At 46.1% G+C, this 17,738-nt stretch overlaps 1 protein-coding gene across 6 annotated transcripts in view; it reads left to right on the forward strand.

Moving 5' to 3' along the window:
- Positions 1 to 17,738, forward strand: part of INSR (insulin receptor) — a 155,875-nt gene that overhangs the window by 126,655 nt on the left and 11,482 nt on the right. For 2 of the 6 annotated variants that reach the window (XM_063112522.1, XM_063112523.1), the window contains exons 17-22: positions 1,309 to 1,553; positions 2,489 to 2,599; positions 2,688 to 2,847; positions 4,429 to 4,558; positions 5,046 to 5,180; positions 7,558 to 7,717. In XM_063112522.1, the coding sequence (XP_062968592.1) occupies positions 1,309 to 1,553; positions 2,489 to 2,599; positions 2,688 to 2,847; positions 4,429 to 4,558; positions 5,046 to 5,180; positions 7,558 to 7,717 (941 nt within the window). Of the gene's footprint in view, positions 1 to 1,308; positions 1,554 to 2,488; positions 2,600 to 2,687; positions 2,848 to 4,428; positions 4,559 to 5,045; positions 5,181 to 7,557; positions 9,642 to 14,311; positions 14,935 to 17,738 lie in introns of those variants that run through there. The other 4 variants (XM_063112520.1, XM_063112521.1, XM_063112518.1 and 1 more) reach the window with 3 other exon arrangements.

Here is a 17,738-nt window from a genome sequence, read left to right on the forward strand (position 1 = left end):
TGGCTGCTGAGACAAAGTACCATGCTGCGTGGCTTAAACAACGGAAGTTTATCTTCCCATAGTTGGAAACTCGAGATCGAGGTATGGTCAGGGCTGATTCCTTCAGAGGCCTCTCTCCTTGGCGTGTAGATGGTGCCTTCTCCTGTGTCCTCACATGGTCGTCCCTCTGTGGGTGACTGTGTCCTCACCTCTCCTCTTTTTATAAGGACACCAGTCATACTGGATTAGCGTCGCACCCTAGTGACCTCATTTAAGTTGATTATCTCTGTAAATATCCTATCTCCAAATACAGTCCCATTCTGAGGAACTGGGGGTTAGGTCTTCAACATCTGAATTTTTGTGGGGGACACAATTCAGTCCCTACAGTGAGGGTGCAGAGAAAGGCAGGAACCAACCACTTTGGCTTTTCTTATGAGGCTTTTGTGCATTATCTGTGACTCATTTGCCATGTAACAAGCCACCCCAGATTTAGTAGCTTAAAACAACCATGATTTTTTAGCCCAGAATTTGGTGGGTCAGTCACCGGGGCTGGGCTCAGCCGGGCAATTCTTTGGTCTCAAGGGCTTGCTCACATGGCTGCATTCTGCTTGTGTGTCAGCTGATGTTGGGTGGTCTTGAATGGCCTCACTCACACATCTGGTGGTCAGAAGGCTGGGTGGTCCTCAGTGGGGACTCGTTTGGGGGTGGCTGAGCCTCTCCAGTCTCTCCACATGGTCTTTCAGGCTCTAACAGTAGCCCAGGCTCCATTCCATGGTTCTCTGTGAGTTCCTGCAGCAAGGAAGGGCAATCTCCAGGACATTAGCCCATCCCCAGTCTCTGTGTGGGTTGTGCTTGCTAATTCACATTGACCAAAGCAAATCACAAGTCTATCCCTAGGTTCAAGGGGTGGGGACATAGACTCCACCTCTTTATGGGAAAGGCTGCCAAGTACTGTGGCCATTTATTTCTTTCCAACTTATTACAATCTGTCCCCCATCCCATTAGCACTTTGCAGAAATGACACCTTCAGAGGAGAAGTAGCATCGTTTGGTAGCAGGGGTCTGAAATCAGACAGGAAGGATGGGGATGCAGGCCCAGCTCAGCTGTTATTGGCCAGGATTCTGGACCAGTTGTGGCTCCTTCCTGAACCTCTGCCGTCCCGTCCATGGGGGCAGATGCCTGTCCTGTTCTTCACTATATGCCCAATGCCTGGCCCAGGTCCTGGACCACACAAGTCACTTCCTGAATATTTGTAGGGGATCTGGGTGGGAAGTGGTTTGGACCCCTGAGGGATCGGCCAAGAATGCTGTGTAGATAAGTGAGAAATAGTCTTTCCGAGCTCTGTGTACGTTCCGGACGAGTGGGAGGTGCCTCGAGAGAAGATCACCCTTCTTCGAGAGCTGGGGCAGGGCTCCTTCGGCATGGTGTACGAGGGCAATGCCAAGGACATCGTCAAGGGCGAGGCAGAGACCCGTGTGGCAGTGAAAACGGTCAACGAGTCGTCCAGTCTCCGAGAACGGATCGAATTCCTCAATGAGGCCTCAGTCATGAAGGGCTTCACCTGTCATCATGTGGTGAGTCTGGCAGGGACGGGATAAAGCCTTCCTTTCATGCCCCTTCCTTCGCCCCACCTCCACCTACTGCACAGAGGGACAGAGGACACTGGCTGTGGACCCTTGCCCATCCTCCACTCTGTTAAGCCTCCTATCCTAAAGACGTGGGGAGGGGGTCCCTCCCTTCTCCAATCCCATACTCTCCCACCTCACCTGGAACCAAACTCTATTACTGTCCCGTTGCTTTCTGGAATCTTCCATTGCTTTCCAGAATCTTCCATCACTTTCTGGAATTTTCCATCTCTTTTCTTGGTTTCTGAACTACGCAGAAGTCTATCCCATTCCACCTTCCCTCATTCCTGTCCCCGCTTGAAGCCAGCACAAACTCTTCCTGCCTTTCTACTCCCACAGTTGATTTCCCTTTGGGACCCTGGGTCCTTTCATCCTTGCCATGCATGTTTATGGGGTACCTAAAGCCCTGTTCTTGTCCCTGTGATGTGTCAGGTTTCTACTCTCCTGAAGCTTCCAATACAGCAGGTGGAGACAGACTCCAAACCTGACACATTAATTATGTCACACGTTAGGAGAAAATGCTACAGAAAAGTGAAAAAAAGAGAGGAGAGGAGGGTTGGGGGCATGTTTGAGCAAAGACTTAAAGCGTATGAGGAACTGAGCCATGTGGACATGGGAGGGAACAGAAATTCAGGCAGAGACAACAACTAATGCAGGCCTGGAGGTAGGAACATGCCTTGTGTGCTCAGAAATATTAAGGGGGCTGGATTTGCCTTGGGATGTCACTGCATGTGGGTGGGTCTGTTTGCTCCCCCAAACTAGGACTGACCAGTCCATCCAAGCACAGGATGCTGTCTGTAATGTAGACATCAGACAGGCAGGCCACGGTGAGTTGTAATCATCCCACAGATCCTCATCCAAGAACCCCCATGCTTACTCTGCAGGTCCGCCTCCTGGGGGTGGTATCCAAGGGCCAGCCAACGCTGGTGGTGATGGAGTTGATGGCTCATGGAGACCTGAAGAGCTTCCTCCGTTCTCTGAGGCCAGAGGCTGAGGTGAGCTGCTTACAGGTTCCCAGCGGGGCACCCACCCCCGGCCACAGGCACCAGTATCACTGAACACAACCTCATGTTTCAACTTTAGAATAACCCCGGTCGCCCTCCCCCTACGGTGCAAGAGATGATTCAGATGGCAGCAGAGATTGCCGATGGCATGGCATACCTTAATGCCAAGAAGTTTGTGCACCGGGACCTCGCAGCTCGAAACTGCATGGTTGCCCATGATTTTACCGTCAAAATTGGAGGTTCGTCTGGCTTTCTGCTTTGAAATGTACAACCTAGGCCAGGTTTGATTTCACAAGGAAGTTTTCAGTTAGAAAGAAAAAAAAAAAAGGAAATTTTCTATAAGTTACTGAATCTTTTCTGATAGTATAAAGGGACAGGACTTTGGATGGGGATCTGATCTTCCAACTGTAATTTAATTGCACTTGTTGATAAACTCACCCACTTATTCACTCCTTTAAAAAATATGTGTGTGCCTTGTATGTGCTAGACAGTGCAGTAGGTACTAGAGTAGCAACCCCAAGTAAATCACCATGACCGTGCCTTCGGGCAGCTTGCAGTCTTTATCTGCACTATACAGCACAGTAGGGTCACATGTGACCATTGGCATTTAAATCAAGTAAAAATAAAAACTCCGTCAGTTTCACTGGGCACATTTCAGGTGCTTCATAACCACCTGAGCCTGGTGGCTCCCCTATCAGGCTCTGCAGGTATAGACCACGTCCAGCATCGTAGAAAGTTCCACTGGACAGTGCTGCTCTAGGTAAACAATGAAATAGTTCATGTGATATAAACAAGATAATGAAGACTGGGCAAAGAGCCTCGAAGGAAACAAAGAGCCTCGTGATAGAGAGAAATCAGGGTCAGAGGCTAGCGCAGGAAAGACCTCTCTCTGTAAGGAGGCCAGATTTCAACTGAGACTGGCAGGATCAGAAGTTGACCTGGGGAAGCTCATCCCAGGGGAAGGGTATAGCCCATGAAAAGGCCGTGAGGCTGGAAGGATGGCTGACGTGGTGTGAATAGAATGAACGTAGAGCAGCATGAGATGTGAGGTTGAGGAGAGAGGCAGGAACCAGACCTGGAAGGGTCTTGCAAGGCATGGTAGCGTGTTATCCTGAGTAGCCAATGGGAAACAGGAAGGGGAAACAGGAAGGGATGTGATTCTGTTCATGATTTGTTATCCTACTTTAGCAATGGGAAGCAGGAACGGACATGGGCAGTGGGCTGTCAGGGTCAGGGTGAAAGAAGGACTCTGCAGATAAGAGCCAGGGCAGAGTCAGAGTAATGGAAAGGAATAGTCAGATGAGAGAGAATGTGGAGGGAGAATGGGTGGGACGGCTGCTATCTTGGATGTGGACTTTGAGGAAAAGGCAGTGGTCAAAGGAGGGTTCCAACTCTGGGTTTCTGGCTGGGCAGCCGGTGGCTGGTGGGGAAACAGCAGGTTGGCTGGAGAAAGTCCAAAGTTCAGTTTGGGATGCCTGTGAGGGTGCGGGTGGGAAGGAAGCCTTGTTGAGAATGGGATTCCCAAGCTTCGGGCCAGAATGTCACTTCTTTGTTATGTGGTACCTCCTCTTTTCTCCTGTTAAATCGTGGCCATCCTCTTCCTCCACATCCCATGAGTACCCTCACAATTTGCTTTCACTGGATTTGGCCGCCACCCAGGTGAGCACACACCTGGGCAGGTGAGCACACACCTGGGCAGGTGAGCACACACCTGGGCAGGTGAGCCACTTCAAGGGCTCTGTGAGGGGCGGGGCAGTCAAGATGGCAGACACTAGGGCAACAGGCTGAAGGTTAAGAGCGTGCAAACTGTTTGTTGCCAGACTTTGGAATGACCAGAGACATCTACGAGACGGATTACTACCGAAAAGGGGGCAAGGGTCTGCTCCCTGTGAGGTGGATGGCACCAGAATCCCTGAAGGATGGGGTCTTTACCACTTTTTCTGACATGTGGTGAGTTGTGCGTGGATTGATGGACAGTCTTGAGTGTCAGGTGCCCCCGCTATTGTGACTGGGAGGAGGGGGCAAAGAAAGTCTGTCTTCTTCATGGCTTCTCCATCACAAAAAAACCAGGGCCGGCCCATGGCTCACTTGGGAAAATGTGGTGCTGATAACACCATGGCCACGGGTTTGGATCCTATATAGGGATGGCCAGTTAGCTCACTGGCTGAGCGTTGTGCTGACAACACTAAGCCAAGGGTTGAGATCCCCTTACCGGTCATCTTTAAAAAAAAAAAAAAAAAAAAGTGATGTCCTGTCTGAGGACCCTTGTATGGCTACCCTTACAGGCATTTATAACCTTCAGCATTAATTGTTTTATTAACTGGACAGCCAGGTTCTACCAAGCCAAGAAAGTGTGCATGTGTGTGCATGACACTGTGTGTGTAAGGGTGTGTGTTTTAATGGCTTCTTTCTTACTACTCTCCAATGACATTGGCAGGTCCTTCGGCGTGGTCCTTTGGGAAATCACCAGCCTAGCGGAGCAGCCTTACCAAGGCCTGTCTAATGAACAGGTGTTGAAATTTGTCATGGATGGAGGGTATCTGGATCAACCCGACAATTGTCCAGAGAGAGTGTAAGTGTAGAGGGTGTGCACTGTGTGAGGTGTTCATTAAAAAGGCATTGCCCTTTACACATGTGTTTGCATACATATGTCTACATGTATCTTTGTGTTTGCATGCTATATGCCTATATGTGATTGTTTGCATAGCATATCTTTACATGTATGCTTTTGTTTGCATATCGTATGTCTACATGCATGCTTGAGTTTGCATGCTGTATGTCTACATGTGTGTTTTGTTTGCAAAACAAGCATATCTTTACATGTGTGCTTTTGTTTGCATGAAATATGTCTACATGCGTGTGCGTCTTCGCATATCATATCTTTATATGTATGCTTGTGTTTGCATATTGTATCTTTGCATGCACACATATTTGCATATCATGTTTACATGCATGCTTATGTTTACATATCATATATGTATAAGCACACTTGTGTTTTATATTATATCTTTACATGTATGCTTTTATTGCATATCATATCTTTGGATGGTCATACAAGAAATCCACAGCAGTGCTTACCTGAAGAAAAGGGAACTGGGGTGGGAGAGAGACTTATATTTAACTATTTATTCTTTATACACTTACATATCCCCCCCAAATATTTTTGTTTTAAATTTTTGTTGTAGGATCAAATGGACAGCACACATACATGTCATTAAACATTTGGAAAATTGTTTATCCTCAGTAATAGTCCATTAAATATAGAGTAAATAAAGAAAAGTAGTATCTTCCAAAATTGGCAAAAAAAAAATAAAATAAAAAGAAAGGAAGAAAAAGAGTTTTAATAATCAGTACTACAGTGCTAGCAATGATATGACTAAATAACCATTCTTATTGCTCTGCTGTAATAGCTACTCAGAAAAATTATTTAAAGTTGCAAAAAAAGTTGAAATGTTCTACATGTCCAGCAATATGAGAATTGCTATGTAAATAGATAAATTAATATGATATAGCAATTGAAAATTCGAATGGTGCTTATACAAATATGCTATAACTCAGTGGATAAGCTTAGTTAAAGTATTAAGTAGAAAAAGTGCGTATCTGTTACCACTGAAAATGTGTCCATATAGAAAAGACAAAAGGTTATAGCTGAAGGAGAGCTGTATGTGGCTTGTATTTTCTCTCTATTTTTGCGTGTTTACTGATTTTCAACAATTAGCCTTTATTATATATAAAGTCCTTTATCAATGTTTATTAAGAAAAAATTTTGCCCTTCTGAAAATTCATGGAGGGAGGTCATTTTAATGCTTTGTCCCCAAAAGAATAAAACATCAACTTAGAAAACCTAGTATGAAGATACTTTATACATTAAAAAAGTATGAAATAGAAACTCTGAGCAGAGTATTTCTAAACATGTCTCATGAAGGTCTTTTCCTAGCTGTACCAATTAGCAGCCAGCTTTAGTGCCAGTATCAGGGAAATTAAGTAGGCTCTAGGGCAGGGGTTTGCAAACTTTTCCTGTAAAAAGCCACATGGTAAGTATCTTCAGCTTTGTGGGCCTTGTGGCTCTCTGTAAAAGCTACTCAACTCTGCAGTTGTAGCTTGAAGGCAGCCATAGACATTACATACATGAATGGGTATGACTGTGTGCCAATCAAACTTTATTGACAAAAACACTCAGAGGGCTGGATTTGGTCCAAGGGCTGGAGTTGCCAACTCGTGCCCTAGAAGTTGTTACAGAGGGGAGAGAAAAGGTAAAATTGAAAACACAATTCCTGTTCCTGTTCTAAGTGCTTTTGGCTGAATAAAATGGTAGCCTGGAGGTCCCAGGACAGCCTATGAGGTTGTGGGACTGGGGTCCTGTGTGTTGCTAGGTCCCAGGACAGCCTGTGAGGATGCAGGGCTGGGGTCCTGAGTGGTGCTAGACACTGGCATGTCTCCTTTGGGCAGATACGGTGTGGCCCACCAGGCAGGGGCTGGTCCCATGACCATGGCCACTCAGAGTGGGCTTCCTAGATTCAACCCACACAGCTGCACCCACCAGGTCCCAGGCGTCCGTCCCATCCCTAAGGGTCTTTAAACCTAGAAGAATTGTTGGTGGGCACAGGGAAGCCTTTCCAAGCAGTCCTAGGTAGGAATGAAGCCTTATGAAATGTACCAAATGGGGGGAAAAATCAGCGTTGTATAAAATGATGAACCATGCTCAGCTCTGCTCAGGAGATGCCCACCTTGACCTGGTTTGGGGATGAGACAGCCCCTTGGCTTTCTTTTCAAAACCGTCTTCTGGCATCCCTAGAATTGCCTTTCCTGCCTTGACAATTGCCCGCACATGTGGCCACCATCCGATGCGAGCACTTGCCATCTGTGGGTGTCAGCTGCAGGAGCGAGGGGCAGGGGAGCTGCTTGGCCGGGCCCCCAGACTCATCACGACGTGTCCCTCTGTCCCGCAGCACCGACCTGATGCGCATGTGCTGGCAGTTCAACCCTAAGATGCGGCCGACCTTTCTGGAGATTGTCAACCTGCTCAAGGATGACCTGCATCCCAGCTTTCCAGAAGTTTCCTTCTTCCATAGCGAGGAGAACAAGGCGCCCGAGAACGAGGAGCTGGAGGTGGAGTTTGAGAACATGGAAAGTGTCCCCCTAGACCAGTCCTCACACTGCCAGAGAGAGGAGGGTGGGAGCCGGGAGGGCGGGTCGTCACTGGGCCTCAAGCGGAGCTACGAGGAGCATGCCCCCTACACCCACATGAACGGGGGCAAGAGAAACGGGCGGGCCCTGGCCCTGCCTCGGTCCGGTGCCTCCTAACAGCGCCTGTTTGGGGAAGGGGTTCCTGTCTTCACTCTCCTCGGGTTTGGAAGCCTCCAGAAAACTCAGGGTTCTCACAATGCTACCACAGTGTCCAACGGAGCTCAGAGATCGTTCCTATCCATTTCTGTCCCCCTTAGGACTTAAATCACCCTTGTTTGCCAAGTTAACTAGTTGTCAGAGGATTTAACTGTGAATGAACCTAGAGGGGAAGGGGTTTCTGCAGCCGCTGCCCTTTTGGCAACCACACTTTCAAACCGGGATGTTCTTTTTTTTTTTTTTCTTTCTTTCTAGTAGATTGAAAGAAAGCACCTGTTTTTACAAAAATCTTTTCTTGCCCCTCCCCCCCCGCACTGGTGACTGAGCTACAGTATAAAACATAAAAGTTGTGTGTGGAACAAAAGTTTGAAAGAAAAGAAAAAAACAACCCTATTCCAGCAGAATTCCAAGCTTTACAGGGTGGGCGTCAGGAAGGTTTTTCTTATCCAGGCTGAAGGATTTGTTTCCTCTTCACAAAATCAGTTCCTCAAATTGACCAATAGCTGCTGCTTTTATGCTTTGGATGAGGGTCTGCAGCCCCGCGCGTGCTCTCGGGTGTCCACGCGCAGGTGTGCGCCCGTGTGCAAAGGGTTCGTGCCGGTGGATGCTTTGGGAATTTGCTTGTGAAGGTTCTGCTGTTCTCAAGTGCATGAACTCGTGTTCCCCTTCCTCCTTCTTTCTTACTTACTGGGAGACTGTGCCCTCGACAGATTCTTCTTGTGTCAAAAGTCTAGCCTCTTACTTCACTTTGGCGAAAAAATGTTTTCCAGGAGCTAAGGGAGGAGCATTTGGAGTGATCGTGGATCTTTTCAAGACCAAATAAAGCCAGGGCAAAAAAAAAAAAAAAAAAAAAAAAAAAAGTGCAAAAAGCAAAACAAACAAAAAACCCAACTTCAATGACAAAGAGTTTTGAGAATATATTTATAACATATTTAATTTTTAAAAATCTTCAGCATTAGCCTCATAAGTTATTGACTATTTCCCGGGGAGGGGTGGAGTCGTGGGTTGGTCCGTTTGTGTGGTCTCCCTTGAGTGAGACCCAAGTGACCTCTTTGTTTGGTCTTAAAGGCATCCATTTTCTGGGAATTAAGCCACATTCGCTGCTAACCCTTTTGGACGTTGTGAGGCCACAGTGAGCGTGTGACTGGGTTTTATGGGTGGTCTGATTTGGATACCGAGGTCTGGTGGAAGGTTCCTGCTCAGATAAGCTCACAGCTACCTAGGGCTGAGCCCGTCTCCATGAACACCTATGTTGGTCTCTTGGTCCTCTGTGTGTACCTCACATGGTGTTTCCTCTCCTGGGTGTGCACGTCCTACACTTATCGTGCAAACGCAATAGTCAGATCCCAAAGGGCAAGAACCTGGACGGACTTTGAGAACACTAAGCCGTATAAAGAAAGATGCACCCAGAATATCTTTTGGTCCCACCCATCCTTGGAACATGTGACATCCTCAGTACTGAACTCCCAGAAGCTGCTCTGTGCCCAGGGACCTCAGCTGAGCCAGGTGTGGTGCCTGAGCAGAATTCTCAGGTGCTTACAATGTTGCGACCCCTAAGAGGGTAGAGTCTGGAGGAGACACTATTAAAGACCTTCACACCACCGAGAACTTCCGAATGGGTGTGAATCCACAGTTTCTTCTCTTTGCAAAAAGAATCACAGCTGCTCAAATAAAGAACACAGTGAACTCATGACTTTGGTTCATCAAAAATCATCACCCACGGGTTATCCCTGAGTGTATTTTCTCACAAGTTTTTGATTGCTTCCTTCTCTTCTTCTCTTAAGAGTTGTGGGCTTAAGAACGGAATAGAGACATAATGGCAACCTCCAAGCCCTCTCAATTCTTGATTAAGAACACAGGTAGACACAAATCCCGACTGTTTATTGCTATCTTATTTATATGATTTGAGAAATGACGGCATGTAAAATATTGCTGGGGAGCCTCGGTGATCGGGTACAAGAAACAAGAGTACAGAAATTATTTTCGCCAAATTTATTTTGTAAATATGAGGGTCTGTACGTAAATTAAAAAACAAACACGTAGATCTAAGTATTTTGTTCTTTTTGCAGTACATTTGTAGTGGTCGTATACCACACTAGCAGCAAATTTCACACTTTTCTAATTCTGAAAGGTTTTCTTATATTAGGGGGAAAAGTATTTATTTTAATATATAAAATCACTCTAAAAATCACTTTCGTAAAAAATGGAGCGCATGTACATTTTTATCAAACAAAAATAAACAGGTGAATGTTGGGCAGTGATTTTTTTTTTTGGAGCACAGTCTACCTCAGTGTATTATTAGGGTGTGTGGTTCAATAACAGACACCTTTGAGGCTTCAGAACTCTGCCTGGATCTGGTCTGAATCAGGGAAAATGTGCATCGGCTGATTCTGAACGCCAGGGACTAGTCAGAATTTTGAAGGAGGGAGTTGGGATGGAGAAGGTATGGCCTTCATGTGAGCACAGATCCTTTTTTCCTTGACTGATAATATTCTTCTCTGAATTAAATCTTTTTTTTTTTTTTTTGTCATTTTTGTGACCAGCCGCACCGCGCTCAGCCAGTGAGCGCACTGGCCATCATTATATAGGAACCGAACCCGTGGCGAGAGCGCTACTGCGCTCCCAGCGCCGCAGTCTCCTGAGTGTGCCACGGGGTCGGCCTGAATTTAATCTTTATAAAAAAAAAAAAGGGGGCCTCTGTTAATATCATGCTCCCCAAACATAAACCAACTTTCAGACTGTCACGATGTATCTGATATAGGGGACACTCACACCAGTGTGGTCTACCTTCCTTTGGTGAGAGGGGGGTGTCCCATTTACTGCTGGGGCAAAGACAGGCTTTGGTTTAGAGCTAGAATCCCCACCTGACCCACTGAGTCCCTCTCAAGTGAGCACGAGTGAGCACTGATACTGTTTGGACTTGTGTGGTTTTAAGGACATGTGAAAGTCTAGGCAGGGTGAGCAGGGCTGTTGTCATACTTGCCAAACCTGGCCGCTCCTGTACTTCTAGGCATCACCCTTGTAGACACTCTGGGCAAATGGGATTTCACTGATTTTATTTAGCTGTTTCTACTGCTTTGGTGAAAACAGAAAGCAGCTGTTGGGTCCCAAGCCTTCTTTACCATCAGAAAATGTTGACTTTGTAACAATAGAACTTTGGTCCTAGAAAATCACGGTTGTCCTGGGAGTTTGTAGTGATGGGTTACAAAAAAGCAACAAAACTGACTCAAGTCAGCACTTTTGTTGTTTTTAAAGATGTCCCACTATTATTAAAACCCTTTTCGTTACTGCTGTGAAATCCACACAGTAGTTTCTTCTTCCAGGAGGAGAATACAAACACATCATTTTTTCCCTGGATCAGTGATCTCAAACACATGTCAGAAAATGTTCGTATTCTGGGAGCTGTCTTAGGTGCTGTCCTGTCATTTGAAGCTGGTGGGGGTGGGGGGGGGTTGCAGGTTCTCTGGATATATGCTGAGCACAGTTGAGAGAACATGTGGAAATTGATGTAAAGGTCTGCACATACAATCCTGTGACCGTTGGGGACTATGCTGCCAACTGATGGACAAATCTTCCATTGTCTCCCACCAGGGCAGATGGTCTGCCATGAAGTGTGCTTATTGGGTTGCGAGGTGTTTATTTGTAACCTGCTGTAAGGCTGCTCAGTAGTCAGCAACTCCATCAGGGCATGGCCCATGCTGGCCATCCTGGCAAATAAATGAATGTGCTGTAGGTCCAGCAACAATCATTTTTCTAATTTATGGTGGGTGGCAGTTTGGGGTTAAATGTCTTTTGGATGCCACCTGGGGAGTCCTTGACACCTTAGACTCTTCAGAAACGATGGTTTTTTTTGGGAGTGGGGAAGGAAGAATGCTGATTTTATATTGATAACACACATAGAGTGGTGTCACTTCAGAAAATCTTTCAGAATGTTCTGCAGAATGTTAACTTACACCAGAGGTGAGGTTAGGGATGGGAAGCACAGATCGGTGCTTGTTCTTTAGAACACGTGGAAGAATGTGATGGACCTTCAGGGGCTGCAACTGAAGGCAAATGTTTCCTGAAGGGTCCTCAAGAAGCAGATGAGAAGAACGACTTTTCGAGCTCACTGTCACCTTTTAATACCAGTCAAGGTTCAGACCAGCCACCAGTCAAATTTTTACCTGGGTGAGGGCCATAAAAATCCTTGTTTAAAAAACAGGTCATGAATCTGCGGCTCTGGGGCTCATTTGAGATGGAAGGATTAGCCCCACAATGAGTGAGTATCCGTGTACATATTCAGGAATGGTTTGTTTGGTCTTTACACTTTGCGACAAAGTTGCTGTTCCTTGCCCCCTTGTGTGTCTGGGTGGCCTCGACCCTGTGTGTCAGCAGTTCGGGATCAAATGTGCTGCAGCTTTTGCAGAAAACAACTCAGAAACACGAAAGCCACCAAAAGCTCAATTATTATTTTTTCAATGTTTTCCTACAAGAGCCAAGTAGCACCATGTAGAGAATATGCCTTTTTTTTTGAATATTGAAATCATTCTGCATGTAAAATATGGGGTAATTACCTGTTTATATTAAAATTCTGAATAAATTATCTGAGAATACTCTTGTTTTTGTGTGATGTCCATGCAAGGACTGGTGGCCCGTGTGGGGATGTGGCTATAGGGTGGACTATGTTTAGGGAAACCTCTCGGGAACTTGTGGGGACCTGTTCTGAGATGGTGCAAGCCCCTAGATTCTTCAACACATGAAGCTGGAGATTAAATAATTGCTACAGGCAGATCTCATGATCTGCAAGTACATACATGTACAGCCAAAGTGGTAGTATAAATATTGCACTATTTCTGTACCAGTTGGTAAGTAAACTAAGGGGTTCATTCCAGAAATATAAGGAGAACCTCGAGACTTTGCTGTGTCTTAACTTGCTGAAACCTTACATGTTAAATATTTTTAATGTCATCCTGGGAACAAAGACCTGCCCCTAAGGTGGGCAGGCAAGTGAGTCAGCAAGGTGTGGGCCATGGATTGAAAGAGCATTTTGAACAACCTTTCTTGAGTTGAATACAAGGTGTGGTGTGTAAGGAGACAGACTCCCCACCTTCAGCTTCCTGTGTGTCTTTGAATGAGTCACAGAATGTCGAATGTTAGCATTTGCTGCATAACAAAACAGCTCTAGAACTTAGTGGCTTAAAACCGCTAACATTTATTTTTTACAGTGTTGGCTGGGTGATTCTTTCTTCTGGTCACAGCCTCACTGCTGTGTCTGAGGCCTCTGCTGGAGTAGCCAGAATTGCTCATCTTCCAGGAGGCTAGCTCGGGCCAGTTCCTAGGGTGGCAGTTGCAGCGTCCCCACTGCAAAGGGAGAGCAAGTCCCGATAAGCAAATACTTTCTAAATGTCTGCTGTGTGCTGTTTGCTACTGTCCTGTTGCCCAAAGTCAGTCATCTGGCCAATCCCAAGGATGTGGATACAGGGAGATGTGAAACAACACTTTATCCTTCTATTGAAGGTGATAGATCTTACATGACATGACCATGGTGAAATTAGATGAGGCAACATCGGTTCTCCATGCTCCCTCCAGGATGTCCTTTCCACACCCCCAAATGCACCCAAGTGCCCCATTCTCAGAGAAATCTATGCCATGCTAATTGATGGTGTGGCAGCCTAAACTGTGTCTCTCTGGGTTTGGGAAATTCAATGTAAGTCTCTTGAAAGATGGAAAATGCTTTCCTCCCAAGGAAAGATTCTCAAAGGAAGCTTTGGTCTGAGGGTGGGTAGGCAGGTAGGTGGTCTGTCTGCTCAGAGGGGCTACTCAGACTTCTTGAAACTCCTGGCCAAGTGACCACAGTGCAGTTAGCAGACTTCCTTGGGCCCCAGTCTGGAGCAGAGGGTGTCTGCCATTGGGTTTCTAGAGCTTCCCCCTGGGCTTTGGGTCTCTGTGTGGCTGCTGTCAGAATGCCACCTGTTAACAACTTGAGTGTCTGTCTAGGCCATACCCAGGCTCCCTCAGTGAGCACCTATGGAGCAGGGCCTAGGAACCTGCATTTTAACGACCTACATTTTCCCCCCATGAGTTCAGCTGATTCAGGACACAGAAACTTAAGGTTGCTTCCATTCTGTCTTTGCCTGTGCAGGGTTTCAAAATATGCCAATCCCAAATATACCACTTTGGTATAGTGATTATTTTGAGTTAAAGGTGCTTGAGAAATAGCAGATGTGGGCTGGCCAGTTAGCTCAGTTGGTTGGAGCATGCTGCTGAGAGCGCCAAGATCCAGGGTTTGACCCCTGTACTGGCCAGCAGAGGATGAAATAAATAGAAAAATAGCAGATGTAAGAAGCACATGCTGACCTTCCCCCTTCTTCCTGCAAACAGAGACGAAGCTCCCCTGTGGAACAGAGGAAGAAAGACGTTCTTATCACCAGAGATGGGGAATCGAGGCCAAAAGATTCCTGTGCAAATAAACGAACTTTTATCTTCCTAGTCACTTCTCCACAAACAACTGCCCCAGCCCAAACCCCTGTGTCTCATTATGTTTTCACAATTTACTTCTCTTTGTCCAACATAGTATATAAGCATTCAGGTCTAAATGCTTCATTGGGTCTTTGTCTTTCTCGAAAAAGTAAAAATTACTCAATAAAATTTTTACACTTTTGTCCCGTTAACCCGTCTTACGTCAGAGTCCCTAAGAGGGTAGAGGAGAAATTTCACCTTGCCTGGCCCCCCAAAATTTTATTTGACTTAGTGGTTCAGGCTCCAGCTCCCAGAAGCCTTCTGTCTGGTTTTGCATCCTGGCTCGGACACAATTAGTTGTACGAATCTCCCTGTGTTCTGTTTCCTTATCTGTAAAATGGGGGTGATAATGGTCCCTGCTTCTTAGAGCTATTTGTGTGGGTAAAGCAATTTTTAACAGGCTGTGGCTAAACTAATCGATGGTGACACAGGTCGCTATGGGTTGCCTCTGGTGGAGATGATGGAGCCTTGGCTGTAAAGGGGCACATGAGAACTTTCTGGGGTGATGAACGTGTTCTCTTGATTGGAATGGTAGTTACATGGGTATGTTCATTTCTCAACTCATTTAATAGTACACTTAAATCCTGTGCCTTTTATTGTATGTAAATTATACTTCAGTTAAAAGAAGTTGAAATTAAATAAATAAAACAGTGCCCGGCATACACTAAGCACTCAATAAGTATTAGTCGTTGCTACTACTAGCACCAGCATTTACCATCACCACCATCACCATCACCATCATCAAAACCACCGTCACCCCATCCATCCATCCACCCATCCCTCTTTTCTTCCTTTCCTCTATCCATTTATCCACCCATTTGTCTGTACACCTATTGTCTATCCATCCATCTGTCCATCCACCCATCCATCCATTCATTCATCCATCTATCCGTTCACCTATTCACCCATTCATCTAACTGTCCATCCATTCGTCCATCCATTCATCCATATCTCTGTCTGTCTGTCCATTTGTCCTCCATTTATCCATCTATCTGTCCATTCACCCAAGTCTCAGACCCTGGCAGGCTGAGAAAGCAGGGCCCTTGGCTTTGGTTTCATAGTCCACAGTCTTGTAACCAGAGGAGGAACCCTGTCTAGGCTCTAGGTAGGAACAGAGAGGTGGGTGGTTGAAGCACTCAAGGTTGGGAGCCAGGAAGCCTGAGTTCTGGTCCTTGCTCTACCCCAGGTGTGTGTTGCATGACCATGGATGAGACAGTGGTCACCAGGATAGTGTACATGGGAGAGGATGCACATGAAAGCTTTAGTATCTCCAAAGTACTCCACAAAAGAGGCAAGCAATACTCTTAATAGGGCTGACATGGTTAGTAGGTGGTCTAGACCATGAATGGTGTGGTCCAAGGTTGCCAGCTGTTGATCTCCAGCCTCCTTGAAGGCTGCTGACCCATCTCCTGCAGCATAATTCCAGCCTCCTGAAGCTGACTGTGTGGCCTGAAGGCAACCCACCCAGCATCTTAAACCCCAAGACCTCTAGAAGACTTGTTATAATCAGAGACCCACAGGATGCTACTGTCGTGGATGCTGTGGTGGACGCCGAGCTGGATCCAGTGTCGTGGCTGCTGTGGTGAATGTAGCGGATGCTGTGGTGTGCCACCCACATCACCTCTTCAGAACCCAGTTGCCTACTCTTCCAGCTGCCAGGAAGGTTGTCTGCTGGGGGTGCACAGATGAGTCCCTCCTTTGGAACTTTCCTAGGCTTAAGGGAGTTGCTTTGTCAAAGGTTGTCACCTCCCAAGGGGCAGTCACATCTAACAACTTGTTGATTTGGGGTACAAAGCCCTGGCCCTTGTGCCTAAAGGCACAACATGGATTTTATTGTGTCTTTGGTCCCCTTCACCCCCAAAGAGATATGTTAAACTCTTAACCTCCAGGACTCAGAATGTGACTGGATTTGGAAATAGGGTCATTGTAGATGTAATTATTTAAAATGAGGTCACACTGGAGTAGGGTGACTGGTGTCCTTATAAAAGGGTAAGATTTTGACACAAACACACACACAAGGAGAACACCATGTAAAGATGAAGGCAGAATTGGGGGTGATGCTTCTACAAGCCAAGGAACTCTACAGATTGCCAGCAAACCACAGAAGCTAGCGGAGGGGTCTGGAACAGGTTTTTCCACATAGCCCTGAAAAGGAACCAGCCATGCCAATGCCTTGATCTCAGACTTCTGGCCTTTAGAACTATAAGACAATAAATTTCTGATGAAGCCTCCTAGTTTGTGGTCATTTGTTACAACAACCCTAGCAAACTAATACATACAGGACAACTCTGATAAACCACCTTAGTTTTAATGCCCCCAAGGGATCAGGTAAGGCATTGGTTGCAACTGCTTTAAAGTTTAATTTCTCCCTTGGCTCAGACAGACTTGCCTTACTGCCTTACAGGTGTTGGCCCCAAGCTGTCCTGGATAAACTTCCTGCATGTAAACCTCCATCTTTGTTTGCTGCTGTGACATCCCCAATACTTCGTGGCTTAAAACAACAAACAGGTATTATTTCATCTGGAGGCTTGACCAGGGGAGAATCTGCTTTGAAGCTTGTTCGGATTGTTTGCAGAATTATTTATTATTATTATTATTTCTCACCATTGCATGAGCCAGGCAGTACTTATTCTAGGCTGGTATATCTGATCTCTTGGGTCAACCGATGGCTTGGCTGGGGCTGACTGATCCAAGATAGCTTTACTTACCTGTCTGATGGTGACAAGCTAGTGAATCTCGGAGTCTTTCCCCCAAGGAACTCAATCTACCACAATCAGAGATATTAGGACCTCAGGGAGTCTCATATACAGATTTAGAAACTGAGTCAGAGAGGTGAACTCCCCAAGCTCACACAGTGAGTTGCTTTGTTTCACATTTTGCTGCTGATATACCTCTTCTGTTCCAGCATTAGCGAGAGACGGGGTAATGCCCTTATGAGGTTTCTGAGCACAGTCCCTCCATGGCTGCCCCAAAAGAAACAGAACACCAGATAGTAGTAGAGGAAGACAGAGTTCCTATTGTCAGGGGTATCACTGAGGTATGAACTGATTTACAACAAGGCTTCCACGTTAGAGATCTGTGAACTGGCTAGTTGTTCACCAGGTGATCTCAAACAATTCCTTAAACCTCCCTAAGCCTGTTTTCTCATTTCCCAAAGGAGACCATCAAAGAGCCTCTCTTGTAGGGTTGTTGTGAGATGAAATTAGACAAGACTGAAAAGGTGTTAAGCACAGAGAGCTCAAAGAGGTGTTAAGCTCAAAGAGCAAAAAATCCTGTTGTAAATTACCTA

The sequence above is a fragment of the Cynocephalus volans genome, chromosome 10, assembly GCF_027409185.1.
Source record: "Cynocephalus volans isolate mCynVol1 chromosome 10, mCynVol1.pri, whole genome shotgun sequence".
Lineage (NCBI taxonomy): Eukaryota > Metazoa > Chordata > Mammalia > Dermoptera > Cynocephalidae > Cynocephalus > Cynocephalus volans.